This window comes from Physella acuta, unplaced genomic scaffold (genome assembly GCF_028476545.2).
Source record: "Physella acuta isolate Inbredline_101_S28 unplaced genomic scaffold, ASM2847654v3 ptg000904l, whole genome shotgun sequence".
Taxonomy (NCBI): Eukaryota; Metazoa; Mollusca; class Gastropoda; family Physidae; genus Physella; species Physella acuta.
In genome coordinates, this window is record NW_026732421.1 from 477,728 (window position 1) to 500,557 (window position 22,830).

At 40.4% G+C, this 22,830-nt stretch overlaps 1 protein-coding gene across 1 annotated transcript; it reads right to left on the reverse strand.

The window, feature by feature from the left end:
• Positions 1-74: 74 nt before the first annotated feature.
• LOC131953063 (uncharacterized) lies at positions 75-2,636 on the reverse strand. Its single transcript, XM_059316077.1, has 4 exons — positions 2,486-2,636; positions 1,947-2,100; positions 1,023-1,168; positions 75-825 (listed from the first exon to the last, which is right to left on the reverse strand). The coding sequence occupies exons 1-4, from the start codon at positions 2,541-2,543 to the stop codon at positions 749-751; spliced, it is 435 nt and encodes a 144-aa protein (XP_059172060.1). The 5' UTR covers positions 2,544-2,636; the 3' UTR covers positions 75-748.
• Between the last annotated feature and the right edge of the window lie 20,194 nt (positions 2,637-22,830).

Below are 22,830 nucleotides of genomic sequence, written 5' to 3' on the forward strand. Positions count from 1 at the left end.
ACACTTAAGTCGACAACAAAATGGTAGGCCTATAATGTTACTGAACTTAAAAAAAAAACAACAAAATTTTAAATGTCTGTCAAATATTTATTTGGATTAAAATCCCACAAATAATAATATATTTTAACAGTTTCCTGTAAACTTGCAAAACAAATATCTAAAAATAGACTCAACATTACCGAAATAGTTTTAAATAGAATTGGATTTTCATTAATTAAAATAAACCACTGAGTGAACAAATTATATTACATTGATAACAGAAAGTCTATGTTACATTGATAACATCTAGTCTTTGTTACATTGATAACATCTAGTCTATGTTACATTGACAATAACTAGACTACATTGACAACAGCTAGACTACATTACTTTGACAACAGCTAGTCTACATTACATTGATAACATCTAGTCTATCCTACATTGACAATAACTAGACTACATTGATAACAGCTTGTCTACATTACATTGATAACAGCTTGTCTACATTACATTGATAACAGCTAGTCTACATTACATTGATAACATCTAGTCTATGTTACATTGACAATAACTAGACTACATTGATAACAGCTTGTCTACATTACATTGATAACAGCTTGTCTACATTACATTGACAACAGATAGACTACATTACTTTGACAAAAGCTAGTCTACATTACATTGACAATAACTAGACTAATCAATGAAATAAATTGAACATAAAGCTTCAACAAGTGGCTATCAGGATTAGATCTGGGTGCCAGTTGGATTAGATCTTGGTGCCACAGGGTGGGGGTACTTGGTACGCATAGCCGCAGGCGTTAGCCTGTTGGTTGTACACCAAATCTGCAAGAAACATTAGCAAATTTTGGACTAGAAAATGAAACAACAAACATTTAAACTATCGGACTACAATGTTCAAAACACTAAACACATAGACACGTTGGACATAAATTCAACATTTGAAAAGACGAAACATAACTTGAAAAAAGCCGAGTACAAATAAAATGCATTCAACATATCGCACACAGCGGGGTACTCACTAGCGTCGCAGTAGAGTCGACCAACAAACTGCTGTGACGTACAGCCGTAGAAGGTAGAACAGCCGTACAGCACGTCAGGATAGTAGCCGTCCAGCTTGCCGGAACAGTCAGCAGGCTGTCCGCAGGCGTTCCTGTTCTCTGAGATTCTGCAGGCGAGAAGCAATCACGTGATCAGTCAGTCATGTGACAGACATCACAGGAAAAACAGACCTGTTCAAAAAACTACGAACTGCGCTTTCTTACACTGAAGATTTACATCACCAATGGAGTAGGTTCTATCGTAGTATGTAGTGTATAAGACAACAGAAAGTTAATCGTTCTGTTACTGGTTTAAAAATAATCAATGACTATGCCAGTTACCGGTCTCTAGTTAGGAGATAAATGTTGGTACGGGATGGGGTGAGTAAGCTCACAAAAAAGCCCAACTAAAAGCCCCACAAAAAGACCAACTAAAAGCCCCACAAAAAGACCAACTAAAAGCCCCACAAAAAAGCCCAACTAAAAGCCCCACAAAAAGCCCAACTAAAAGCCCCACAAAAAGCCCAACTAAAAGCCCCACAAAAAGCCCAACTAAAAGCCCCTCAAAAAGCCCACGAACGCCAGCAGAACTCCACCACAGAAGGCACGCAGAAAATGCACAACAATCCCCACAGAAATCTAAATTTGAAAAAAATATATTATTCCCCCAAAAGCAAGCCCACCAAAAGTCCACCGAACGACCACCACAAGCTCGGGATAAATCCAAAAGCCCACCAAATGACCACAAAAAAACAACAAAAGCCCACCATATAATCACCAAATGCCCACCAAAATCTCCAAAAATCCCACCAAATGACAAAAAAGCCCACCAAATGACCACCAAAAGCTCGCTAAAAATCAAAATCCAAACACCACCCCCCAAACAAAAAAATAACAACAACGCACCTGACACAACGCTTGAGGTCCCTGTCGTAGACAAACTCCCCCGTGCAGTTGTAGACGGTGGGCGTGCCCCTGACACACACGCTGTAGGACCTGCAGCCGATCTGGACAATGTCCCCGTCCCGACGGCCCTGGCACGGGTTCCAGTCACAGTGGGCTGAAACAATCACGTGACAAGACAACTTTGAGATAACAATCAGTCGGAATCAACCCATAGTCTCATTATTTCAAGTTTAAATGTCTTTTGTGAGATATCTTTTATAAACAACAAACATTTGCACTTAACTATCGACAGACCCTGTGCCAAGAATTTAGAAGCTTATTTGGTTTAATTAAATATGTATGTATATATATATATATATATATATATATATATATATATATATATATATATATATATATATATATATATATATATATATATATATATATATATATATATATATATATATATATATATATAAAGGTATTATTCCATTTTTAAATAAATTTTGCAACATTCAATAAAAATGTATCAAAACTTAAATTAATAAATTGCGTACCTGTAGCGGCAAATATGACGACAACAAATAAACTCATATAGAGGTTAGAGCTCAACATTTTCTTTCTGCGGCAACTAAAGAGTGAAAACGAGGTTGAAAACTTGGTAGAGAACTCCGAGTGATTGTAATTTCACGACTTATATAACCAAGAATTACCAGGTCTAACACGGATCTTAGAGGTAGCATATAAAACAATGATTGATGGTTTCAAATTTCAGGTGTACGTAGGTAACTAGTCAGGTAACAGAACATGTTGGAGCTAATATCCTTTTATTTAAAATTCTAATTGCTCCAAAAAATTTTGTTTTCCAGGTAAAGCCAAAGTTTTCTCTACAATAGGCTTGTCTGTGTAAGTGGGTTTCGTATCAAATATTTGGCCAATAAAAGTAAATGTTTGCTTCACAAAAGTAAAGTTTCATTGTATTAAATGTTAGACTGACAAAAGTAAAGTTTCTAAGTATTAAATGTTAGATTGACAAAAGTAAAGTTTTTAAGATGTTAGACAAAAGTAAAGTTTCTAAGATGTTAGATTGACAAAAGTAAAGTTTTTAAGATGTTAGACAAAAGTAAAGTTTCTAAGATGTTAGATTGACAAAAGTAAAGTTTCTAAGTATTAAATCTTAGACTGACAAAAGTAAAGTTTCATTGTATTAAATGTTTGCTTGACAAACAATAAAGTTTCATCGTGTCAATTTCTTGCTTGACAAAAGTAAAGTTTTCATATAAGAAATAATCGTCTCACAAAAATGTATCAAATATCATGCATCCGTCTGATAAAATAAACTAAACAAAATACCCAACTTTGATATGTTATGAATTTGTGTGTGTGTAGGGGTGGGGGCTTGGGGGGGGGGGGGGAGTGTAAATTATTAGCTTAACTAGACAGGGAGTCACCTAACGTCACAATTAAAACGTCTTCGGGAAAAGTGGTGGGTAGGGGAGGGTGGGGGTGGCGGTGGGGAGACAGTGAGTAGCATTCTCATTTCTGCAGAGATCCGAACCTTGCACTAGCATACGGACCAACTCTTGACCAGTCGCCACCACACATGTGGGAACGGCAGCTCATTGAGCTCCATTTGCTGATGTTGTCGCTCGCTGCGATGGATGGTGTGTGTGTGTGGGGGGGGGGTCTGACCACAGAGACGCCAAGCTAACGTATGGATCCCATCTACTGATGTTGTAGCTCAGGAAACATCGGAGACTGTGGTGTGATTAAACCTATGACCTAGGGGGTAGGTACGGAGACTTTAGGGTGTGGTTTAACTGTGTGAGACTAGGACCTATGCGCTAGGGGGGTAGGGACGGAGACTTTAGGGTGTGGTTTAACCGTGTGAGACTAGGACCTATGCGCTAGGGGGGTAGGGACGGAGACTTTAGGGTGTGGTTTAACTGTGTGAGACTAGGACCTATGACCTAGGGGGGTAGGGACGGAGACTTTAGGGTGTGGTTTAACTGTGTGAGACTAGGACCTATGACCTAGGGGGGTAGGGACGGAGACTTTAGGGTGTGGTTTAACCGTGTGAGACTAGGACCTATGACCTAGGGGGGTAGGGACGGAGACTTTAGGGTGTGGTTTAACTGTGTGAGACTAGGACCTATGCGCTAGGGGGGTAGGGACGGAGACTTTAGGGTGTGGTTTAACCGTGTGAGCCTAGGGCCTATGACCTAGGGGGGTAGGGACGGAGACTTTAGGGTGTGGTTTAGCCGTGTGAGCCTAGGGCCTATGACCTAGGGGGGTAGGGACGGAGACTTTAGGGTGTGGTTTAACCGTGTGAGCCTAGGGCCTATGACCTAAGGGGGTAGGGACGGAGACTTCGTACGTGTACTTTGATATAAAGGGTGAGCATGGAGCGGCCAAAGTTTGAAGGTGTTTAATAATTATTTCCTGTTCGCGAACAGCTCTAAGTCCAGGCACACATTAGGCTTGTTGTGCATGAATAAATCACCTTGTACGTTTGAGGACAGGAGATATGGGTGGGGCGCGCGGGGGGGGGGGGGGTCAGAAGATTTACTAATGTGGAGAGGGGGGGGGTGTATAAGGGATAGAAATGCATTATATAGGTCAAAAATTATATTTGCGTTTGTTTCATTACCTATTTCTTAAGGAGAAAGGGGGTGGGGGGTGACAACAGTTGACAGAAAGGGGGTGGGGGTTTAGAACTATAAGTCCACGCCCTGACGTGGGGTGGGGTCTTTATTTTTGTGACAGTGTCGATGGCAGGGGGGAGGGGGAATGTTAAAATAAGTTAAATAAAAAAAAAAAACGTAAAGTGCAGGTGTGACCTCTGATATACTTACCTGGAAAATATGGGGCTTGTTTAACATCCTAGCCTGATGTAGGTCACCTGGGTTAGCTAACCGGATTTCCGGCACAGGACCGGTTATCGTGCATCTGTACTGTCCGGTTTGTCGGACAAAATCCGGATTCTAGTGGACACGTCAGTGGTTAATAGGGTTGTTTGCGTCACATCGGGTTGTTCGTGAGGTATCGGGTTGCTTGGGACATATCGGGTTGTTTGTGAGATATCTGGTTGTTTGTGTCATATCGGGTTGCTAGGGACATATATGGTTGTTCGTGAGGTATCGGGTTGCTAGGGGTATATATGGTTGTTCGTGACATATCACAATGTCCAGGATACATTGTTGATGTTCGTGGCCCACCTACCAACACACGATGCACTATTGTAGTGGGCGCAGTTGTTTTTGTAATATGAGACAAATAGAAAGTGGCAGTTCGAGCAGGTCTGGCAGCCATTTCTATAATTTCATACAGTGAGTATAAAGACAACCCTTATCCCACCCCCTATGCCAATGAATCTACCTGCATTTTTTCAGAAATTCTAAGTTTGAATTATTCATATAGCAAAGAAAAAAAAACCTATCGGCAAAATATTGCTTTGTTATATTGGCTTAATCTAAGTCAACTCAAATTCAAATCTTACCTCGGCACAAGGGTACTGTGTTAATCCCCTTAAATCTAGCAGTCTTAGTCTTTAATTCAAGTGGTTGAGGGAATCTTATTTGCGAGATATCCCAATTTTAAGAGTACCTGGCCTGAACTTACAAGGCCTAACAAATGTCCTACAACCATACAGTTATACCAGTATCATACACAGAACGCGTAGCGAGGGCGGGGCGGGGGGTGCGGACCGCACCGGGTGACACCTTTTTGGGGGGTGACACCAAGGCAAAAAATTGCAAAATGTACAGAAGAAAAATGCCTTTTTGTCATTCCCATTAATGATTATTTAAAGCTAAATAGTCTTTTAAGTCCAAATCGACAATTATTACAACAAGGTTGAGGCGACACCATGACGTACATGTACTAAATATAAAGAAAGCAATGCTACATACAACTGTAGTATTAACATACTTTAGATAAAAATCGTTTCTGTTAAGCGTGTAGGCCGACATACAAACACACACACACATACATATATACCCCCCCCCAAGAAACAAAGTATATATATATATATATATATATATATATATATATATATATATATATATATATATATATATATATATATATATATACTTTGTTTCTTGGGGGGGGGGGTGACACCACGAAGTGCCGCACCGGGTGACACCCGACTTAGCGACGCCACTGATCATACACACTCACACTCTCACACACTCATGTTGTCACACAAGCCCTTTCATCGTCACATAAGCCCCTTCATTGTCACATAAGCCCCTTCATTATCACACAAGCCCTTTCATCGTCACATAAGCCCCTTCATTGTCACATAAGCCCCTTCATTATCACACAAGCACCTTCATTGTCACACAAGCCCCTTCGTTGTCACAAAAGCCCCTTTGTTCTCCCTCTGTGACACAAGCCCTTTATTATCTACATAAGCCCCTAAGCCCCTAAGCCTCTGATATCATATCACCGCGAATTACCTGACAAAAAAAATTAACTGAGTACATGAGAGCCTTTAACCAAACACTTAATCTCCCAGCGGTTTTAGCCAGGAGATTATGTTCTATCTGCTAAATACAAGACTTTAATCCGGTCAAGTTTTTCACAAACTCAGTCGGTCACGGTGACATTTAATGTCATTTTGACATTGTCCTTTTGTCAAATTTTGTCATTGTGATTTTTTAAACACAAGGGTCATAGCACCACATTTAACTGTTGATATTGTTTTTTTACAGTTCGTCGATTGTTAAGTTTGTACACCGAGGAAGGCTGTTTTAAATGTTAACAAGCTTTAAAAGACGGAGGGGTCTAGCGGTAGAGAGCTGGACTTCTAACCCGTAAGTCTTGAGTTCGAATCCGGGTTCAAGTAGACAGTCCCAATATGAAAAAAAGAGGTGCAAATACTGACATAAACATGAGAAATTAACTTAACACTTTAGTCAACTTAATTTCAATTTCTTTCAACGAAATTTAATAGAAATGATTAATTTTTTCGTTCTCAGGATGTGTACCTGGAGTGTTTATTAACCGAGGCACTGTGTTCTGTGCACTTATGCTTGTTTCATTAACATCCATAGAATTAAATCCCACGAGCCGACCCGCTGCGTATCATACGCCGCTATTTAGTTTTTTTTTTTTCTACTTTTCAGTAATTTATAATTTGTGAATTCGACAGTACCAATGCTGCCACTGAAAATATTTGCTTAAAAACACTAAACCCCCCTTCCCCCCCCCCCCCCACGTGAAAGCAGCCTCCTCTTAGTTACCTCCTCTAAGTTTAAAATCGTTTCAAACTAAATTATCTGCCCCTAATAGCCGTCACCAAACCCGTCTCTGTGATTGTAAAATGTAAACAGAGTGAACACCGCTCACCAGATCATGTGGGGGTGGGGTGGGGGTGGTAGTGATATTGATAGAGAGGAAGAGAGGGGTCTGCAAAGGCGCGCTTGCAGCTTGTTAACACGTTTTTAACACGTTTTTAACACGTTTTTATTAACTCAGCTTCGCGTGGATGTGTTTGTTGTTAAAATTGACATCGAAAATTAGCCCACTTCTGATTGCTCTATAGATCTGAAATTTGGCATGCAGGTTACTTTCGCCTAACAATTTCAGATGCAATCATAAAAACTAGCAATTAGAGACCGTAATTAGCTTAATTTAATTACGCCCAAAGGACCATAAAATTGAGGACATGATTTCTAAAGATACCGACAAGACTGGAGGCTTGTTGACACAGTTACTTCGGCCCCAATCGATGTGAGCGCGCTGGCCGTGATCGTATAGTGGTTAGTACTTCGCGTTGTGGCCGCGACAACCCAGGTTCGAATCCTGGTCGCTCAAGATTTTTTTAGTCCGTGTATTTATAAACACTTAGTCAATTCATACTTAATCAAGTCATTAGATAAAGTAGAAAATAAACTATATAAAAAACTTTTTTAAAAAACACGTTTTTCATGTGTAGCAACGGACTAAAAAGGAGAAAATAAAATACTTAAAAAAGACTTTTAAAAAAAAACACGTTTTTCTTGTAGACTAAGAAGTAGAAAATAAAATACTTAAAAAAAACTTTTTAAAAAACCACGTTTTTCTTGTGGACTAAAAAGTAGAAAATAAATTTTCATACATTTGATGACAAAAAACGTGGGTCGGGCAGATGGGTCGGGAAATTTGATGGTGAACGTACCCACGTTTTTTTGTCATCAAATGTATGTAAATAGTTATTTTCTACTTTTTAGTCCACAAGAAAAACGTGGTTTTTTAAAAAGTTTTTTAAGTATTTTATTATTAACTCAGCTTCGCGTGTGTTTGTTTGTTGTTAAAATTGACATCGAAAATTAGCCCACTTCTGATTGCTCTATAGATCTGAAATTTGGCATGCAGGCTACTTTCGCCTAACAATTTCAGATGCAATCATAAAAACTAGCAATTAGAGACCGTAATTAGCTTAATTTAATTACGCCCTAAGGACCATAAAATTGAGGACATGATTTCTAAAGATACCGACAAGACTGGAGGCCTATTGACACAGTTACTTCGACCCCAATCGATGTGAGCGCGCTGGCCGTGATCGTATAGTGGTTAGTACTTCGCGTTGTGGCCGCTCAAGATTTTTAGTCCGTGTATTTATAAACACTTAGTCAAGTCATACTTAATCAAGTCATTAGATAAAGTAGAAAATAAACTATATAAAAAACTTTTTTAAAAACCACGTTTTTCTTGTGGACTAAAAAGTAGAAAATAACTATTTACATACATTTGATGACAAAAAACGTGGGTCGGGCAGATGGGTCGAGAAATTTGATGGTGAACGTACCCACGTTTTTTGTCATCAAATGTATGTAAATAGTTATTTTCTACTTTTTAGTCCACAAGAAAAACGTGGTTTTTTAAAAAGTTTTTTTTAAGTATTTTATTTTCTAACTGATCCCAGAAGAGAATTATATATATATAGATAGCCAGTGGCGGAACTAGAAAAAAAGGGCCACCCCGCAAAATTTTTTTTTAGCCCCCCCCCATATATATATATATATATATATATATATATATATATATATATATATATATATATATATATATATATTCAAACACAAAATACGGACAGATTATAGGATACTCATTGCTGGCCTGTTGGGGTTTTGAAACTAAATGGTTTCTTTTTTCAATGAAAACAAATTACTACATACTGTCATGTGTGTAAGTGCATTAGTTTGTTTTGAGAAAATCGGTTTTTTGTTATCTACTACGGGTTCTCTAAAAGTTTATCTTGCCAAAAGAATATAAAACATGAAATCTTTGTAGAAGTAATGGTGTCTCGTGTTATGATTATTTTTATTTATTTTTTATTTATATTATTAATTTTAAATACATTTCCTTGTTATACAATGTCATTCTTTAGTAACTACTTTATGAACAAATATTTAGTAAGAGATGTAATTGCTTTTTTATTTGTTTCGTACAAATCTATTAAAAGAAGCTTATGAGCACCCCAATTTAACTATTTAAAAAAGGGAAATAAGTCATGGAAGTGGTTTGAACGTTTTGCTTATGTTCGTTAAGTTTAATTGTAGGAGAGAGAGCGGGCTTTCATAGTGGTTTAAAAACAAAGGGAAAAAGAATATACAAGAGTGTGTATAGAATAAAGATAATCAAACCGCAGCTATGGTAATTGTTTTACAAAACAATCATTAAGTAAAAAATTGCAAGAAAATTAGATTTTTTAACTATAATAAAAATTATTAGGGTCGGTCGTGGGGCCCTAAATGGCGTGGGTCCCCCCGCATTGCGGGGTCTGGCGGCACTGTAGTTCCGCCCCTGTAGATAGCTGCTACTTCCTAATTATAGTGTCTGTTTTCTAACATACATTATCACATGGTTTCTTTCCTTCATTAATGTACATTCCGTTTTTTTAGTGTGAATAAAATTAAAAAAAAAAAATCTTCCGTAACATTTGAATTAAGCATTGAAAATAAATAAAAAGTTAAAAAAAAAGTTAAGTCTGAACGCATCATCAATGTTTAATAAAGGTATAGATGTCGCTTACAAAAATATTAAAATTGTAGAGGGGATGGAAGCAGGCGTTGTTACTGAAATAGCAATATAAACAGAAAGTAAAATTTCAACGCCAAGGGTAGACTAAGGTACAGACTCCTATATTCTGTACCGTTGTCTACCCATGGCGTTGAAATATCACTTTCTGTTTACATTGCTACAAAAATATTAGTACCTATTTGTTTAAAGGTAAGGGAAACAACTCATGTATATTTTATGTTTTAACAAAGTAGTTTCCCTTTGTAACTAGAGTACTGGTAGCAAGAATAAAAAAAAACCAACTCCGTCGAAATTTTTGGTTTTTTAAATTTTGAAATGTCTTATTTGCAAATATTTATTATGTGTCTGTGAGTGTTAGGTGAAATTAAATAAATCATATAATATGGGTATGATTTAAATTAAAATTAAACTAGCGGTTACATTATTTACACGCAGTAACGCTCATAACAGTCACTAACTTTTTATATTTTTTTTCTGGGTAGGGATTTATTATAGTGGGTGGCGGTTCATACAACTAGGAAAATGGTCGATAGGGTTAGGAGGATGGTCGATAGAGTTAGGAGGATGGTCGATAGGGTTAGGAAGATGGTCAATAGGGTTAGGAAGATGGTCGATAGTGTTAGGAAGATGGTCGATAGGAAGATGGTCGATAGGGTTAGGAAGATGGTCGATAGGGTTAGGCAGATGGTCGATAGAAAGATGGTCGATAGGGTTAGGAAGATGGTCGATAGGGTTAGGAGGATGGTCGATAGGGTAAGGAAAATGGTCGATAGGGAGATGGTCGATAGAAAGATGGTCGATAGTGTTAGGAAGATGGTCGATAGGGTTAGGAAGATGGTCAATAGTGTTAGAAAGATGGTCGATAGGGTTAGGAAGATGGTCGATAGGGTTAGGAAGATGGTCGATAGAAAGATGGTCGATAGGGTTAGGAAGATGGTCGATAGAAAGATGGTCGATAGAAAGATGGTCGATAGAAAGATGGTCGATAGAAAGATGGTTGATAGGGTTAGGAAGATGGTCGATAGGGTTAGAAAGATGGTCGATAGAAAGATGGTCGCAGGGCTTAGGAAGATGGTCGATAGAAAGATGGTCGATAGGGCTTAGGAAGATGGTCGATAGGGTTAGAAAGATGGTCGATAGAAAGATGGTCGATAGGGCTTAGGAAGATGGTCGATAGGGGTAGGAAGATGGTCGATAGGAAGATGGTCGATAGGAAGATGGTCGATAGGGGTAGGAAGATGGTCGATAGGGTTAGGAAGATGGTCGATAGTGTTAGGAAGATGGTCGATAGTGTTAGGAAGATGATCGATAGAAAGATGGTCGATAGGGCTTAGGAAGATGGTCGATAGAAAGATGGTCGATAGGGCTTAGGAAGATGGTCGATAGTGTTAGGAAGATGGTCGATAGAAAGATGGTCGAAAGTGTTAGGAAGATGGTCGATATGGTTAGGAAGATGGTCGATAGGGGTAGGAAGATGGTCGATAGGGGTAGGAAGATGGTCGATAGTGTTAGGAAGATGGTCGATAGTGTTAGGAAGATGGTCGATAGAAAGATGGTCGCAGGGCTTAGGAAGATGGTCGATAGTGTTAGGAAGATGGTCGATAGGATTAGGAAGATGGTCGATAGGGTTAGGAAGATGGTCGATAGGCTTAGGAAGATGGTCGATAGGGTTAGGAAGATGGTCGATAGAAAGATGGTCGATAGTGTTAGGAAGATGGTCGATAGGGTTAGGAAGATGGTCGATAGTGTTAGGAAGATGGTCGATAGGGTTAGGAAGATGGTCGATAGGGTTAGGAAGATGGTCGATAGTGTTAGGAAGATGGTCGATAGGGTTAGGAAGATGGTCAATAGTGTTAGGAAGATGGTCGATAGAAAGATGGTCGATAGTGTTAGGAAGATGGTCGATAGTGTTAGGAAGATGGTCGATAGGGTTAGGAAGATGGTCGATAGTGTTAGGAAGATGGTCGATAGTGTTAGGAAGATGGTCGATAGTGTTAGGAAGATGGTCGATAGGGTTAGGAAGATGGTCGATAGTGTTAGGAAGATGGTCGATAGGGTTAGGAAGATGGTCGATAGTGTTAGGAAGATGGTCGATAGGGTTAGGAAGATGGTCGATAGGGTTAGGAAAATGGTCGATAGGGTTAGGAAGATGGTCGATAGGGTTAGGAGGATGGTCGATAGGGTTAGGAGGATGGTCGATAGGGTTAGGAGGATGGTCGATAGGGTTAGGAGGATGGTCGATAAAGTTAGGAGGATGGTCGATAGGAAGATGGTCGATAGGGTTAGGCAGATGGTCGATAGTGTTAGGAGGATGGTCGATAGGGTTAGGAAGATGGTCGATAGGGTTAGGAGGATGGTCGATAGGGTTAGGAGGATGGTCGATAGGGTAAGGAGGATGGTCGATAGGGTTAGGAGGATGGTCGATAGGGTTAGGAGGATGGTCTATAGTCTATAGGGTAAGAAAAATGGTCGATAGGGTTAGGAAGATGGTCGATAGTGAAGGAAAATGTCGATAGGAAGATAGGGCTTAGGAAAATGGTCGATATGGTTGTTTTTGTTAAAGGCTGGAGTAGAATGAGGGTTTTCAAGCTAAAGCGTAGAGCTTCGTTGTACGCTCTCATGTGTGTGTTTGTGTGTGTGTGTGTGTGTGTGTGTGTGAGTGTATGAGTGTGTGTGTGAGTGTGTGTGTGTGTGAGGGGCGTGTTTGTGTGAGGTGTGGCGATTTTATGATGGTGATGGGATGTTTGTTTAATCGATGTTTTGATGGTTGGGTATGGTTGAGGATGTGTTGGTTCAAAGAAAATTTAAACTCGGATATGATTTTTTTTTTATGTTAAAAGAATAGTACCTTAAAACAGCAATTACGGAAGTCAAAATATTGACTTCATATTGTGATGGCGCGTGTGACTTCTGACTTGAAGAATGGAAATGTTTATTTTCGCTCAGCGCGGGACGAAGTTGATCTTAAAGTCAGGGGCTGGGTCGTCTCACGGGCCGAGCAAGAGGAGACAAATCTGATTCCTTCCCGCAGATCAGCGTGCGTTATCTCCCTTACATCAGCCGAGCCGCGCATGCGCCGGGGTATCACTTCCTGCCATTCTCCAGCCGGCAAGATGGCGCAGATCACTAACCGAGCCAGACAAGGGAGAGGCTGAAAACCGAGCTTTGACTAAAGCGGAAGTGACGTGCATGCAGATGGCTCGCGTGATTAGAGAACTGGCAGTCCTTAGACATTTTTTTAATTTTCTTTTTTTTCTCCCCCCCCCCTACGTCACTCCGCTTTGGTGTCGCGACTTGTCCCGGGTCCCTCTCTTGACCCCCCCCCCCCCCTTGAGTCCCTCCCAGGCCATTTGACTTTCATTACAAACTGCGCAACGAAGAGGGCGCTTCTCGACGCGCTGATTGGCTGGTAGAAAACCGGAAATGCCTCTGGGATTAGAGCCAGAACAGCCGGTCTCACGCTATGGTAAAGCCACCGGTAAGCAAAGGATGAGAGGCAGTTTTAACCGGAATTTGTTCGGCCTCTTTTGGTCACTTTGCGGTGAAGCCGGCAGAGTGACCGGCACGGCGCCACACCCAGCCGGCATTGGAATAAAAAATATATTTGAAGAGGTGTGGTTTTAGCATTGGTTGTGTTGCTTGTGGGTGGGAAGGGGTGTCTGTGTGTGTGGGTGTGTGTAGATGTGTGTATGTATGAGTGGTGTATTGTATGTTGGTGTAGATATGTGTAGGTGTGTGTAGGTGTTTGTAGGTGTGTATAAGTGTGTGTGTAGGTGTGTGCGTGTATGAGTGGGTTGATAAATGGTTGCCAGACGTGAAGTAGTGGTTGTGTGGACATGTTAATTGATTGTGTGGGTAGATGGTGGGGGCTGGTGAGGTTAGGTGTGTGGGTAGATGGTGGGGGCTGGTGAGGTTAGGTGTGTGGGTAGGTTGTGGGGGCTGGTGAGGTTAGGTGTGTGGGTAGGTTGTGGGGGCTGGTGAGGTTAGGTGTGTGGGTAGGTTGTGGGGGCTGGTGAGGTTAGGTGTGTGGGTAGGTTGTGGGGGCTGGTGAGGTTAGGTGTGTGGGTAGGTTGTGGGGGCTGGTGAGGTTAGGTGTGTGGGTAGATGTGGGGGCTGGTGAGGTTAGGTGTGTGGGTAGATGTGGGGGATGGTGAGGTTAGGTGTGTGGGTAGATGGTGGGGGCTGGTGAGGTTAGGTGTGTGGGTAGATGTGGGGGCTGGTGAGGTTAGGTGTGTGGGTAGATGGTGGGGGCTGGTGAGGTTAGGTGTGTGGGTAGATGTGGGGGCTGGTGAGGTTAGGTGTGTGGGTAGATGGTGGGGGCTGGTGAGGTTAGGTGTGTGGGTAGATGGTGGGGGATGGTGAGGTTAGGTGTGTGGGTAGATGGTGGGGGCTGGTGAGGTTAGGTGTGTGGGTAGATGTGGGGGATGGTGAGGTTAGGTGTGTGGGTAGATGGTGGGGGCTGGTGAGGTTAGGTGTGTGGGTAGATGTGGGGGCTGGTGAGGTTAGGTGTGTGGGTAGATGGTGGGGGATGGTGAGGTTAGGTGTGTGGGTAGATGGTGGGGGCTGGTGAGGTTAGGTGTGTGGGTAGATGTGGGGGCTGGTGAGGTTAGGTGTGTGGGTAGATGTGGGGGTTGGTGAGGTTAGGTGTGTGGGTAGATGGTGGGGGCTGGTGAGGTTAGGTGTGTGGGTAGATGGTGGGGGCTGGTGAGGTTAGGTGTGTGGGTAGATGGTGGGGGTTGGTGAGGTTAGGTGTGTGGGTAGATGGTGGGGGCTGGTGAGGTTAGGTGTGTGGGTAGATGGTGGGGGCTGGTGAGGTTAGGTGTGTGGGTAGATGGTGGGGGTTGGTGAGGTTAGGTGTGTGGGTAGATGGTGGGGGCTGGTGAGGTTAGGTGTGTGGGTAGATGTGGGGGTTGGTGAGGTTAGGTGTGTGGGTAGATGGTGGGGGCTGGTGAGGTTAGGTGTGTGGGTAGATGGTGGGGGCTGGTGAGGTTAGGTGTGTGGGTAGATGGTGGGGGATGGTGAGGTTAGGTGTGTGGGTAGATGGTGGGTGGGTTATGTGTGGGTCTAATCACATATTGGTTAGCGGGTTAGAGTAGATTGGTGGAGTGTTGGAGGCGTGTGTGATGATGTGGATCGTGTGTATGTGACACTACCCTTTGCCACAAGTGTGTGCTGTAGTGTGTTGTTCGACTGTGTGGCGTCTACGTGTGTGATGTTGCGTGTGCGGTGACTAGGGTATTGTGAGACTGTGTGACGCCTGTATGTGTGATGTTGCGTGTGCTGTGACTAGGGTATTGTGAGACTGTGTGACGCCTGTATGTGTGATGTTGCGTGTGCTGTGACATATGTATTGTGAGATTGTGTGTCGCCTGTACGTGTGTGATGTTGCGTGTGCTGTGACTAGTGTATTGTGAGACTGTGTGACGCCTGTGTGTATGTGATGTATTACCGAGTCAGCAAGATAGAAAGGGATGGCGTAATGCGGGCTGTATACTTTGGGGTCGGCTAGAAGTATGCGTAGATGTGTGGGGTGTACGATATAAAGCAGAATGTTGACATGTGTGTTGAGATACTGAAGGCTTTAACAAGATACGGTACGATGGAGAATTTATTAAACTATCGCGATTAATTGCTGCCTTTTTTTCATGTTTGTTGCATTCACCCGAACACATTCTCAAAATTTTTGCCTACACCCGAACACATTAACATAATTGTTGCCATCACCCGAACACATTAACATAATTGTTGCCATCACCCGAACACATTAACATAATTGTTGCCATCACCCGAACATATTCTCATAATTGTTGCCATCACCCGAACACATTAACATAATTGTTGCCATCACCCGAACACATTAACATAATTGTTGCCATCACCCGAACACATTAACATAATTGTTGCCATCACCCGAACACATTAACATAATTGTTGCCATCACCCGAACACATTAACATAATTGTTGCCATCACCCGAACACATTAACATAATTGTTGCCATCACCCGACAACATTCTCATAATTTTTGCCATCACCCGAACACATTCTCAAAATTTTTGCCATCACCCGACAACATTCTCATAATTGTTGCCATCACCCGAACACATTCTCAAAATTTTTGCCTACACCCGAACACATTCTCAAAATTTTTGCCATCACCCGACAACATTCTCATAATTGTTGCCATCACCCGAACACATTCTCAAAATTTTTGCCATCACCCGACAACATTCTCATAATTTTTGCCATCACCCGAACACATTCTCAAAATTTTTGCCTACACCCGAACACATTCTCATAATTGTTGCCATCACGCCAACGCATCCTCACAGTGAAATACGTTGATGATTTTACTATTCTGATAAATGAAAACAAGCGTATAAAACACATCTGAAATTAGAAGGTTTTAACACATATTTACAAATATAGAATTTTAAAAAGTTTCGAAGTAAGATCTTCACCAGACAAAAGAAGAAATAAAAACAGCAGACGGTAAAAAACATAAATTCAACTCAATGTAAGACGACCCAAATAAAAATAAAGTAAATAATGTAAATAATAACTATGAAACTATTATGTGGATTTGCTGATCAAAAGATGGGGTAATTAATATGACGAAATGTCTCCTCTTTGGGCTAATCTGATTGCGCGTTAATCTAAAAATAGCACTCAATTAACGGTTAAAAATAGCTTAGGCGCGGGCCGATCAGGAAACTGAAATAAAGCTAAACATTTAAAACCATCCCCTCATCCTGTTCGTGGGAAAATTTAGTTTTCTAAACATCTCATCACAAGTTCAACATTTCAACATTTCACCCCCACCCCACCCCTCAACATCTCAACACTTCACTCCCCCCCCCCCCCTCCCCCCTCTTCCTCGTCAGTGACGTTTTCCTAAATTAAGATTGACACATTTTTTTTTTATTCAGACGATATTAGCCGAAAATTTTTATTGCGTTGTCGTTTTGTTTTTCCCTTCGAGTTCTAGACGATTGTATGTGTGGGTGGGTGAGAGGGTGGGGGTTTGTGAGGGAAGGGGGTTGTCGTGTTTGGCTTTTCGTAGAAAAAACATTTCTTCACGTCCGTGCAAATAGCAAGTCAAACATTAACATCAAGCGTCGAGGAGAGATGGACGCCGTATCACTTTAGCCGCTGATCATTTCAGCTTCAAGTCGTTCAATGTTGTCATTGTGAGCGGTACTTAAGCTACTTTCCCATGTAATATACTACGTCACCAGCGCTAACAAACTATCCCAAAAATCCATTGTTGTGTTTGGTGCTCTTCAGTGATGAAACACAAGAGGGTACCAAATGGCGGTGATAAAATAAGCTAAAAGCCAATCAAATTGTCGGAATACTCAGAGTCTTGTTAGCTCGAGCTTAGTACTTCCGGTGGAATGGAGTTCATAAAACTAGAAATTATTTCACAGATTTTTCTTTGAAAAAAAAACGCGTTAGATAATATAGAATTTTATAAGGTTCCATGTTTAATTAACTTTATTTCATTTTTAATTTTATTCCTGTTTTATTATAAAACTACACAAATTGAGCTCTAGAGAATGAAACATTTACTGTGATCAAAGTTAATACAAGCTATTGTGTAGCTAACCTGATGAAGTCAAGCTTTTTAATTTTTATGATGTCATTCAATGACGTAACTGCTACAATAAAAAGTTAAACTTTATTTCCACTAGTGGGTTGTTTGCTTTATGCCAATAAGCCTTTGGTGATGTTGTCATTGATGTTGTTGATGCTGCTAATGTTGATGAATAGTTGATGTTGCTGAATCTGCTGATGTTGTCGATTTTTTTTCAATATTGTTGAAGTTGTTGATGATGATATTGGTGATGCTGTTAATGCTGCTAATGATGTCGATGTTGTTGATGTTGTTGTTGATGTTTTTGATGGTGTTAATGTTGATGATGTTGCTGATGATTTTGGTAATGATGATGATGTTGTTGTTGATGTTGTTGATGCTGTTGTTCATGTTAGTGTTAATGTTGTTAAAGCTGCTGATATTATTGATGATAACGATGTTGATAATGTTGGTATTGATGCAGATTTTTCTAGTGCTGTTGATATTGTTGACGCTATTATTATTGATGTTGTTGCTGTTACTGTTTATGTTTTTTGATGAGATAAGACACCGACAGTCTACTTTTGTCGAGACATAAAATATCCAACAGAAAAGAAAAAGAGTTTTGACCGCGTCATGATATAGAGCTAAAAAATATTTCATTTAAAAAATAAGTCAAAGAGAAAGAAAACAAAATACCCTAGGGCAGAATTTGTATAGAATTTATATTTGTAGATTTGTGGGAAATGTCTTCCCATATAAAAGTGGCTTATGTGCTTAGCGGTTCTAAATGCCGGATGATGTGGGGGCTGACCTCAGTTTAAGGAGATCTGGTTGCCAGGGCAAATTTCCACAAAAGGGTCTAATTTTTAGGTTTGCGAAAAAAAAAAATTCCAACGAGCTAAAATTGTGATTTATAGTTGGTTGTATATTCAGCGGTGTTAATGTTGGATGTTTAAAATGGGTTTGTATCCTATGGTGTTGTATCTGTTGGGGTTATATCTGATGGTGTTGTATCTGATGGGGTTGTATCTGATGGTGTTGTATCTGATGGGGTTGTATCTGATAGGGTTGGTTGTATCTGATGGTGTTGTATCTGATAGGGTTGGTTGTATCTGATGGTGTTGTATCTGTTGGAGTTGTATCTGATGGTGTTGTATCTGATGGGGTTGGTTGTATCTGATGGGGTTGGTTGTATCTGATGGTGTTGTATCTGATGGTGTTGTATCTGATGGGGTTGGTTGTATCTGATGGGGTTGGTTGTATCTGATGGTGTTGTATCTGATGGTGTTGTATCTGATGGGGTTGTATCTGATTGTGTTGTATCTGATGGGGTTGTATCTGATGGGGTTGTATCTGATGGTGTTGTATCTGATGGTGTTGTATCTGATGGGGTTGTATCTGATGGGGTTGTATCTGATGGGGTTGTATCTGATGGGGTTGTATCTGATGGTGTTGTATCTGATGGGGTTGTATCTGATAGGGTTGTATCTGATGGTGTTGTATCTGATGGGGTTGTATCTGATGGGGTTGGTTGTATCTGATGGGGTTGGTTGTATCTGATGGGGTTGTATCTGATGGGGTTGGTTGTATCTGATGGGGTTGTATCTGATGGGGTTGGTTGTATCTGATGGTGTTGTATCTGATGGTGTTGTATCTGATGGTGTTGTATCTGATGGGGTTGGTTGTATCTGATGGTGTTGTATCTGATGTTGTTGTATCTGATGGTCTTGTATCTGATGGTGTTGTATCTGATGGTGTTGTATCTGATGGGGTTGTATCTGATGGGGTTGTATCTGATGGTGTTGTATCTGATGTTGTTGTATCTGATGGGGTTGGTTGTATCTGATGGTGTTGTATCTGATGTTGTTGTATCTGATGGGGTTGTATCTGATGGGGTTGTATCTGATGGGGTTGGTTGTATCTGATGGTGTTGTATCTGATGTTGTTGTATCTGATGGGGTTGTATCTGATGGGGTTGGTTGTATCTGATGGGGTTGTATCTGATGGGGTTGGTTGTATCTGATGGGGTTGTATCTGATGGGGTTGTATCTGATGTTGTTGTATCTGATGGGGTTGGTTGTATCTGATGGGGTTGTATCTGATGGGGTTGTATCTGTTGGGGTTGTATCTGATGGGGTTGTATCTGATGGGGTTGTATCTGATGGGGTTGGTTGTATCTGATGTTGTTGTATCTGATGGGGTTGTATCTGATGGGGTTGTATCTGATGGGGTTGGTTGTATCTGATGGGGTTGGTTGTATCTGATGGGGTTGTATCTGATGGGGTTGTATCTGATGTTGTTGTATCTGATGGGGTTGTATCTGATGGGGTTGTATCTGATGGGGTTGGTTGTATCTGATGGGGTTGGTTGTATCTGATGGGGTTGTATCTGATGGGGTTGTATCTGATGTTGTTGTATCTGTTGGGTTTGGTTGTATCTGATGGGGTTGTATCTGATGGGGTTGGTTGTATCTGATGGGGTTGGTTGTATCTGATGGTCTTGTATCTGATGGGGTTGTATCTGATGGGGTTGTATCTGATGGGGTTGGTTGTATCTGATGGGGTTGGTTGTATCTGATGGTCTTGTATCTGATGGGGTTGTATCTGATGGGGTTGTATCTGATGGTGTTGTATCTGATGGTGTTGTATCTGATGTTGTTGTATCTGATGTTGTTGTATCTGATGGTCTTGTATCTGATGGGGTTGTATCAGTTGGTGTTGGTTGTATCAGTTGGTGTTGTATTTGATGGTGTTTGATGGGATTGTATCTGATAGGGGTTGTATCCGATATACATACAACTGATGCAATCACAAAGGACTTGACATTTTCTAGTACCTAATCATTTGTTTCAAAGAGTTTAAATAAATAGACATCTAACATCTACTTGTATATATATATATATATATATATATATATATATATATATATATATATATATATATATATATATATTCAGTTTAAAATAGCATTATGAAGGTATTAAAGAAAGGTACAATAAAATACTTAAAAAAACTTTTTAAAAAACCACGTTTTTCTTGTGGACTAAAAAGTAGAAAATAAATTTTTCTTTTGTGCTTCCTCGAGCTGTGCAGATTCTTGTGATGACTGACAAAAAACGTGGGTACGTTCACCATCAAATTTCCCGACCCATCTGCCCGACCCACGTTTTTTGTCAGTCATCACAAGAATCTGCACAGCTCGAGGAAGCACAAAAGAAAAATTTATTTTCTACTTTTTAGTCCACAAGAAAAACGTGGTTTTTTAAAAAGTTTTTTTTAAGTATTTTATTTTCTCCTTTTTAGTCCGTTGCTACACATGAAAAACGTGGTTTTTAAAAAAGTGTTTTATATAGTTTATTTTCTACTTTATCTAATGACTTAATTAAGTAAGACTTGACTAAGTGTTTATAAATACACGGACTAAAAATCTTGAGCGATCAGGATTCGAACCTGGGTTGTCGCGGCCACAACGCGAAGTACTAACCACTATACGATCACGGCCAGCGCGCTCACATCGATTGCGGCCGAAGTAACTGTGTCAATAGGCCTCCAGTCTTGTCGGTATCTTTAGAAATCATGTCCTCAATTTTATGGTCCTTGGGGCGTAATTAAATTAAGCTAATTACGGTCTCTAATTGCTAGTTTTTATGATTGCATCTGAAATTGTTAGGCGAAAGTAGCCTGCATGCCAAATTTCAGATCTGTTGAGCAATCAGAAGTGGGCTAATTTTCGATGTCAATTTTAACAACAAACATCCAAACAAACAAACGCGAAGCTGAGTTAAGAAAAACGTGTTAATAAAAAGTGATTATGATGGTTGTATTAAATAAAGCTTCAGAAAAAAGCGTTTATAATGGTTGATAAAATGCTTCTGGTGTAGGAGTTCGTGTCAGTTTGCTGAAGAGCACTTTTGATAACATTTTAGAGGTAAAATGCACGGGTCCTAAGAATGTAAACCAATACTTCGTTGTTTTTTTAAAGTCTAGAATTTTTAAATTTTCCTAAGACTGTGTAGAACAAACATGTTGCAAATCTGGACCATATGTAAATTAGAGCGCTAACACTTGCTAATGCGACGCTGGTGTTGCACCAAGTTACGAATTTTGTCTCCACCTTCGAACACCACGTCACAGATACATAGAGGGGATTCATTAGAGAAGACACGCACATAGAGGAGCGTCACAGCTTTGTTAAACAGCCCTGCTCGGCCCACGAGAGATGGGCCCACACAGCCAAACTGAAGACGCGCTCGCGTGCCCAACATCATCAGTGCGCCCCATGGTGTGAAACCTCTTTCGGAAATTACCGGGTTTATCGCGTTCAATTATTTCAAGAAAAAAAAATAAGTAAAGCTTTTTTTTTTTTTTTTTTTTTTTTAAAGGGAGTTTAAAAGTGTGTATAGCTGCACAATTTTTGTCTGCACATAAAGACATATTATTTTATTGCATAGCTGTCTGCACATTTCTAAGAGATCTATAAAACCAAATCTACTGCACATTTCAGAAAGAAATAATGTATAGTTCAGTTTTAGTCTTAAGTTAGATGAATTTTTAAAATCTTGACACTATACGATTTAATTATTTGGATTCGTGTAATTATATTTTTGTTGTTTTAAATGCATTGTTTGCAGGGTAAAAAGTTTCCCTTTCAAACCTGACGGCCTATGTGGAATGTGAAGTAGAGTTCACTTGTTTCTGTGACCTCGACATATGAAGAGATAGTGTGGTCAGCACTATGCCCAGCCGCCTTTACTTTCCCTAACGTGAGTTAGGTACCCATCAGAGTTGGGTGGACTCAGGGATGGTCTACTGACTTGAGCATTCGATCTCGAGACATACGGGATAGCAGTCAAGCACTCTTCGGCCAGACCACTCCATCCGATGCAATGATTATACCAGATAAAATATTTTAACTTTAATTAAGGGTATTGTGTTTTTATTTTAAACATACTTTTTCCGTGATTAGACTTATCATGTTGGCAAAATTAAACATCACAACAACTTTTAAAAAAGTCATTTACAAAACGTTTTGAACCTGTAGCTATTGGGATACAAGTCCAGCCAGCAGTCAGCTTGACCATCAACAGTTTCTAAAAATAGCACTTGATTACTCGCGCTTCCTACGTAAAAGAAAAATGTCACATGGTCTGTTGATTACGATATTAGCTTTTACTCACAATTAAATGCTCTATACAAGCTGGCAAACCAATCTTTGGCCAGGCACAAATAAATCTGGCCTACAATTCACAAAAAACTGGCCTTTTCGTCGTGCTATTCAAAGGCTGGATATTTGA

Bases quoted from the DNA above. Each gene is read 5' to 3' on its own strand.
- LOC131953063 (XM_059316077.1), bottom strand. From the start codon at position 2,543: ATGTTGAGCTCTAACCTCTATATGAGTTTATTTGTTGTCGTCATATTT. The intron at 2,101-2,485 runs GTACGCAATTTA...TGATTGTTTCAG, and splicing joins CGTCATATTTGCCGCTACAG to CCCACTGTGACTGGAACCCG. The intron at 1,169-1,946 runs GTGCGTTGTTGT...TCTCGCCTGCAG, and splicing joins GACCTCAAGCGTTGTGTCAG to AATCTCAGAGAACAGGAACG.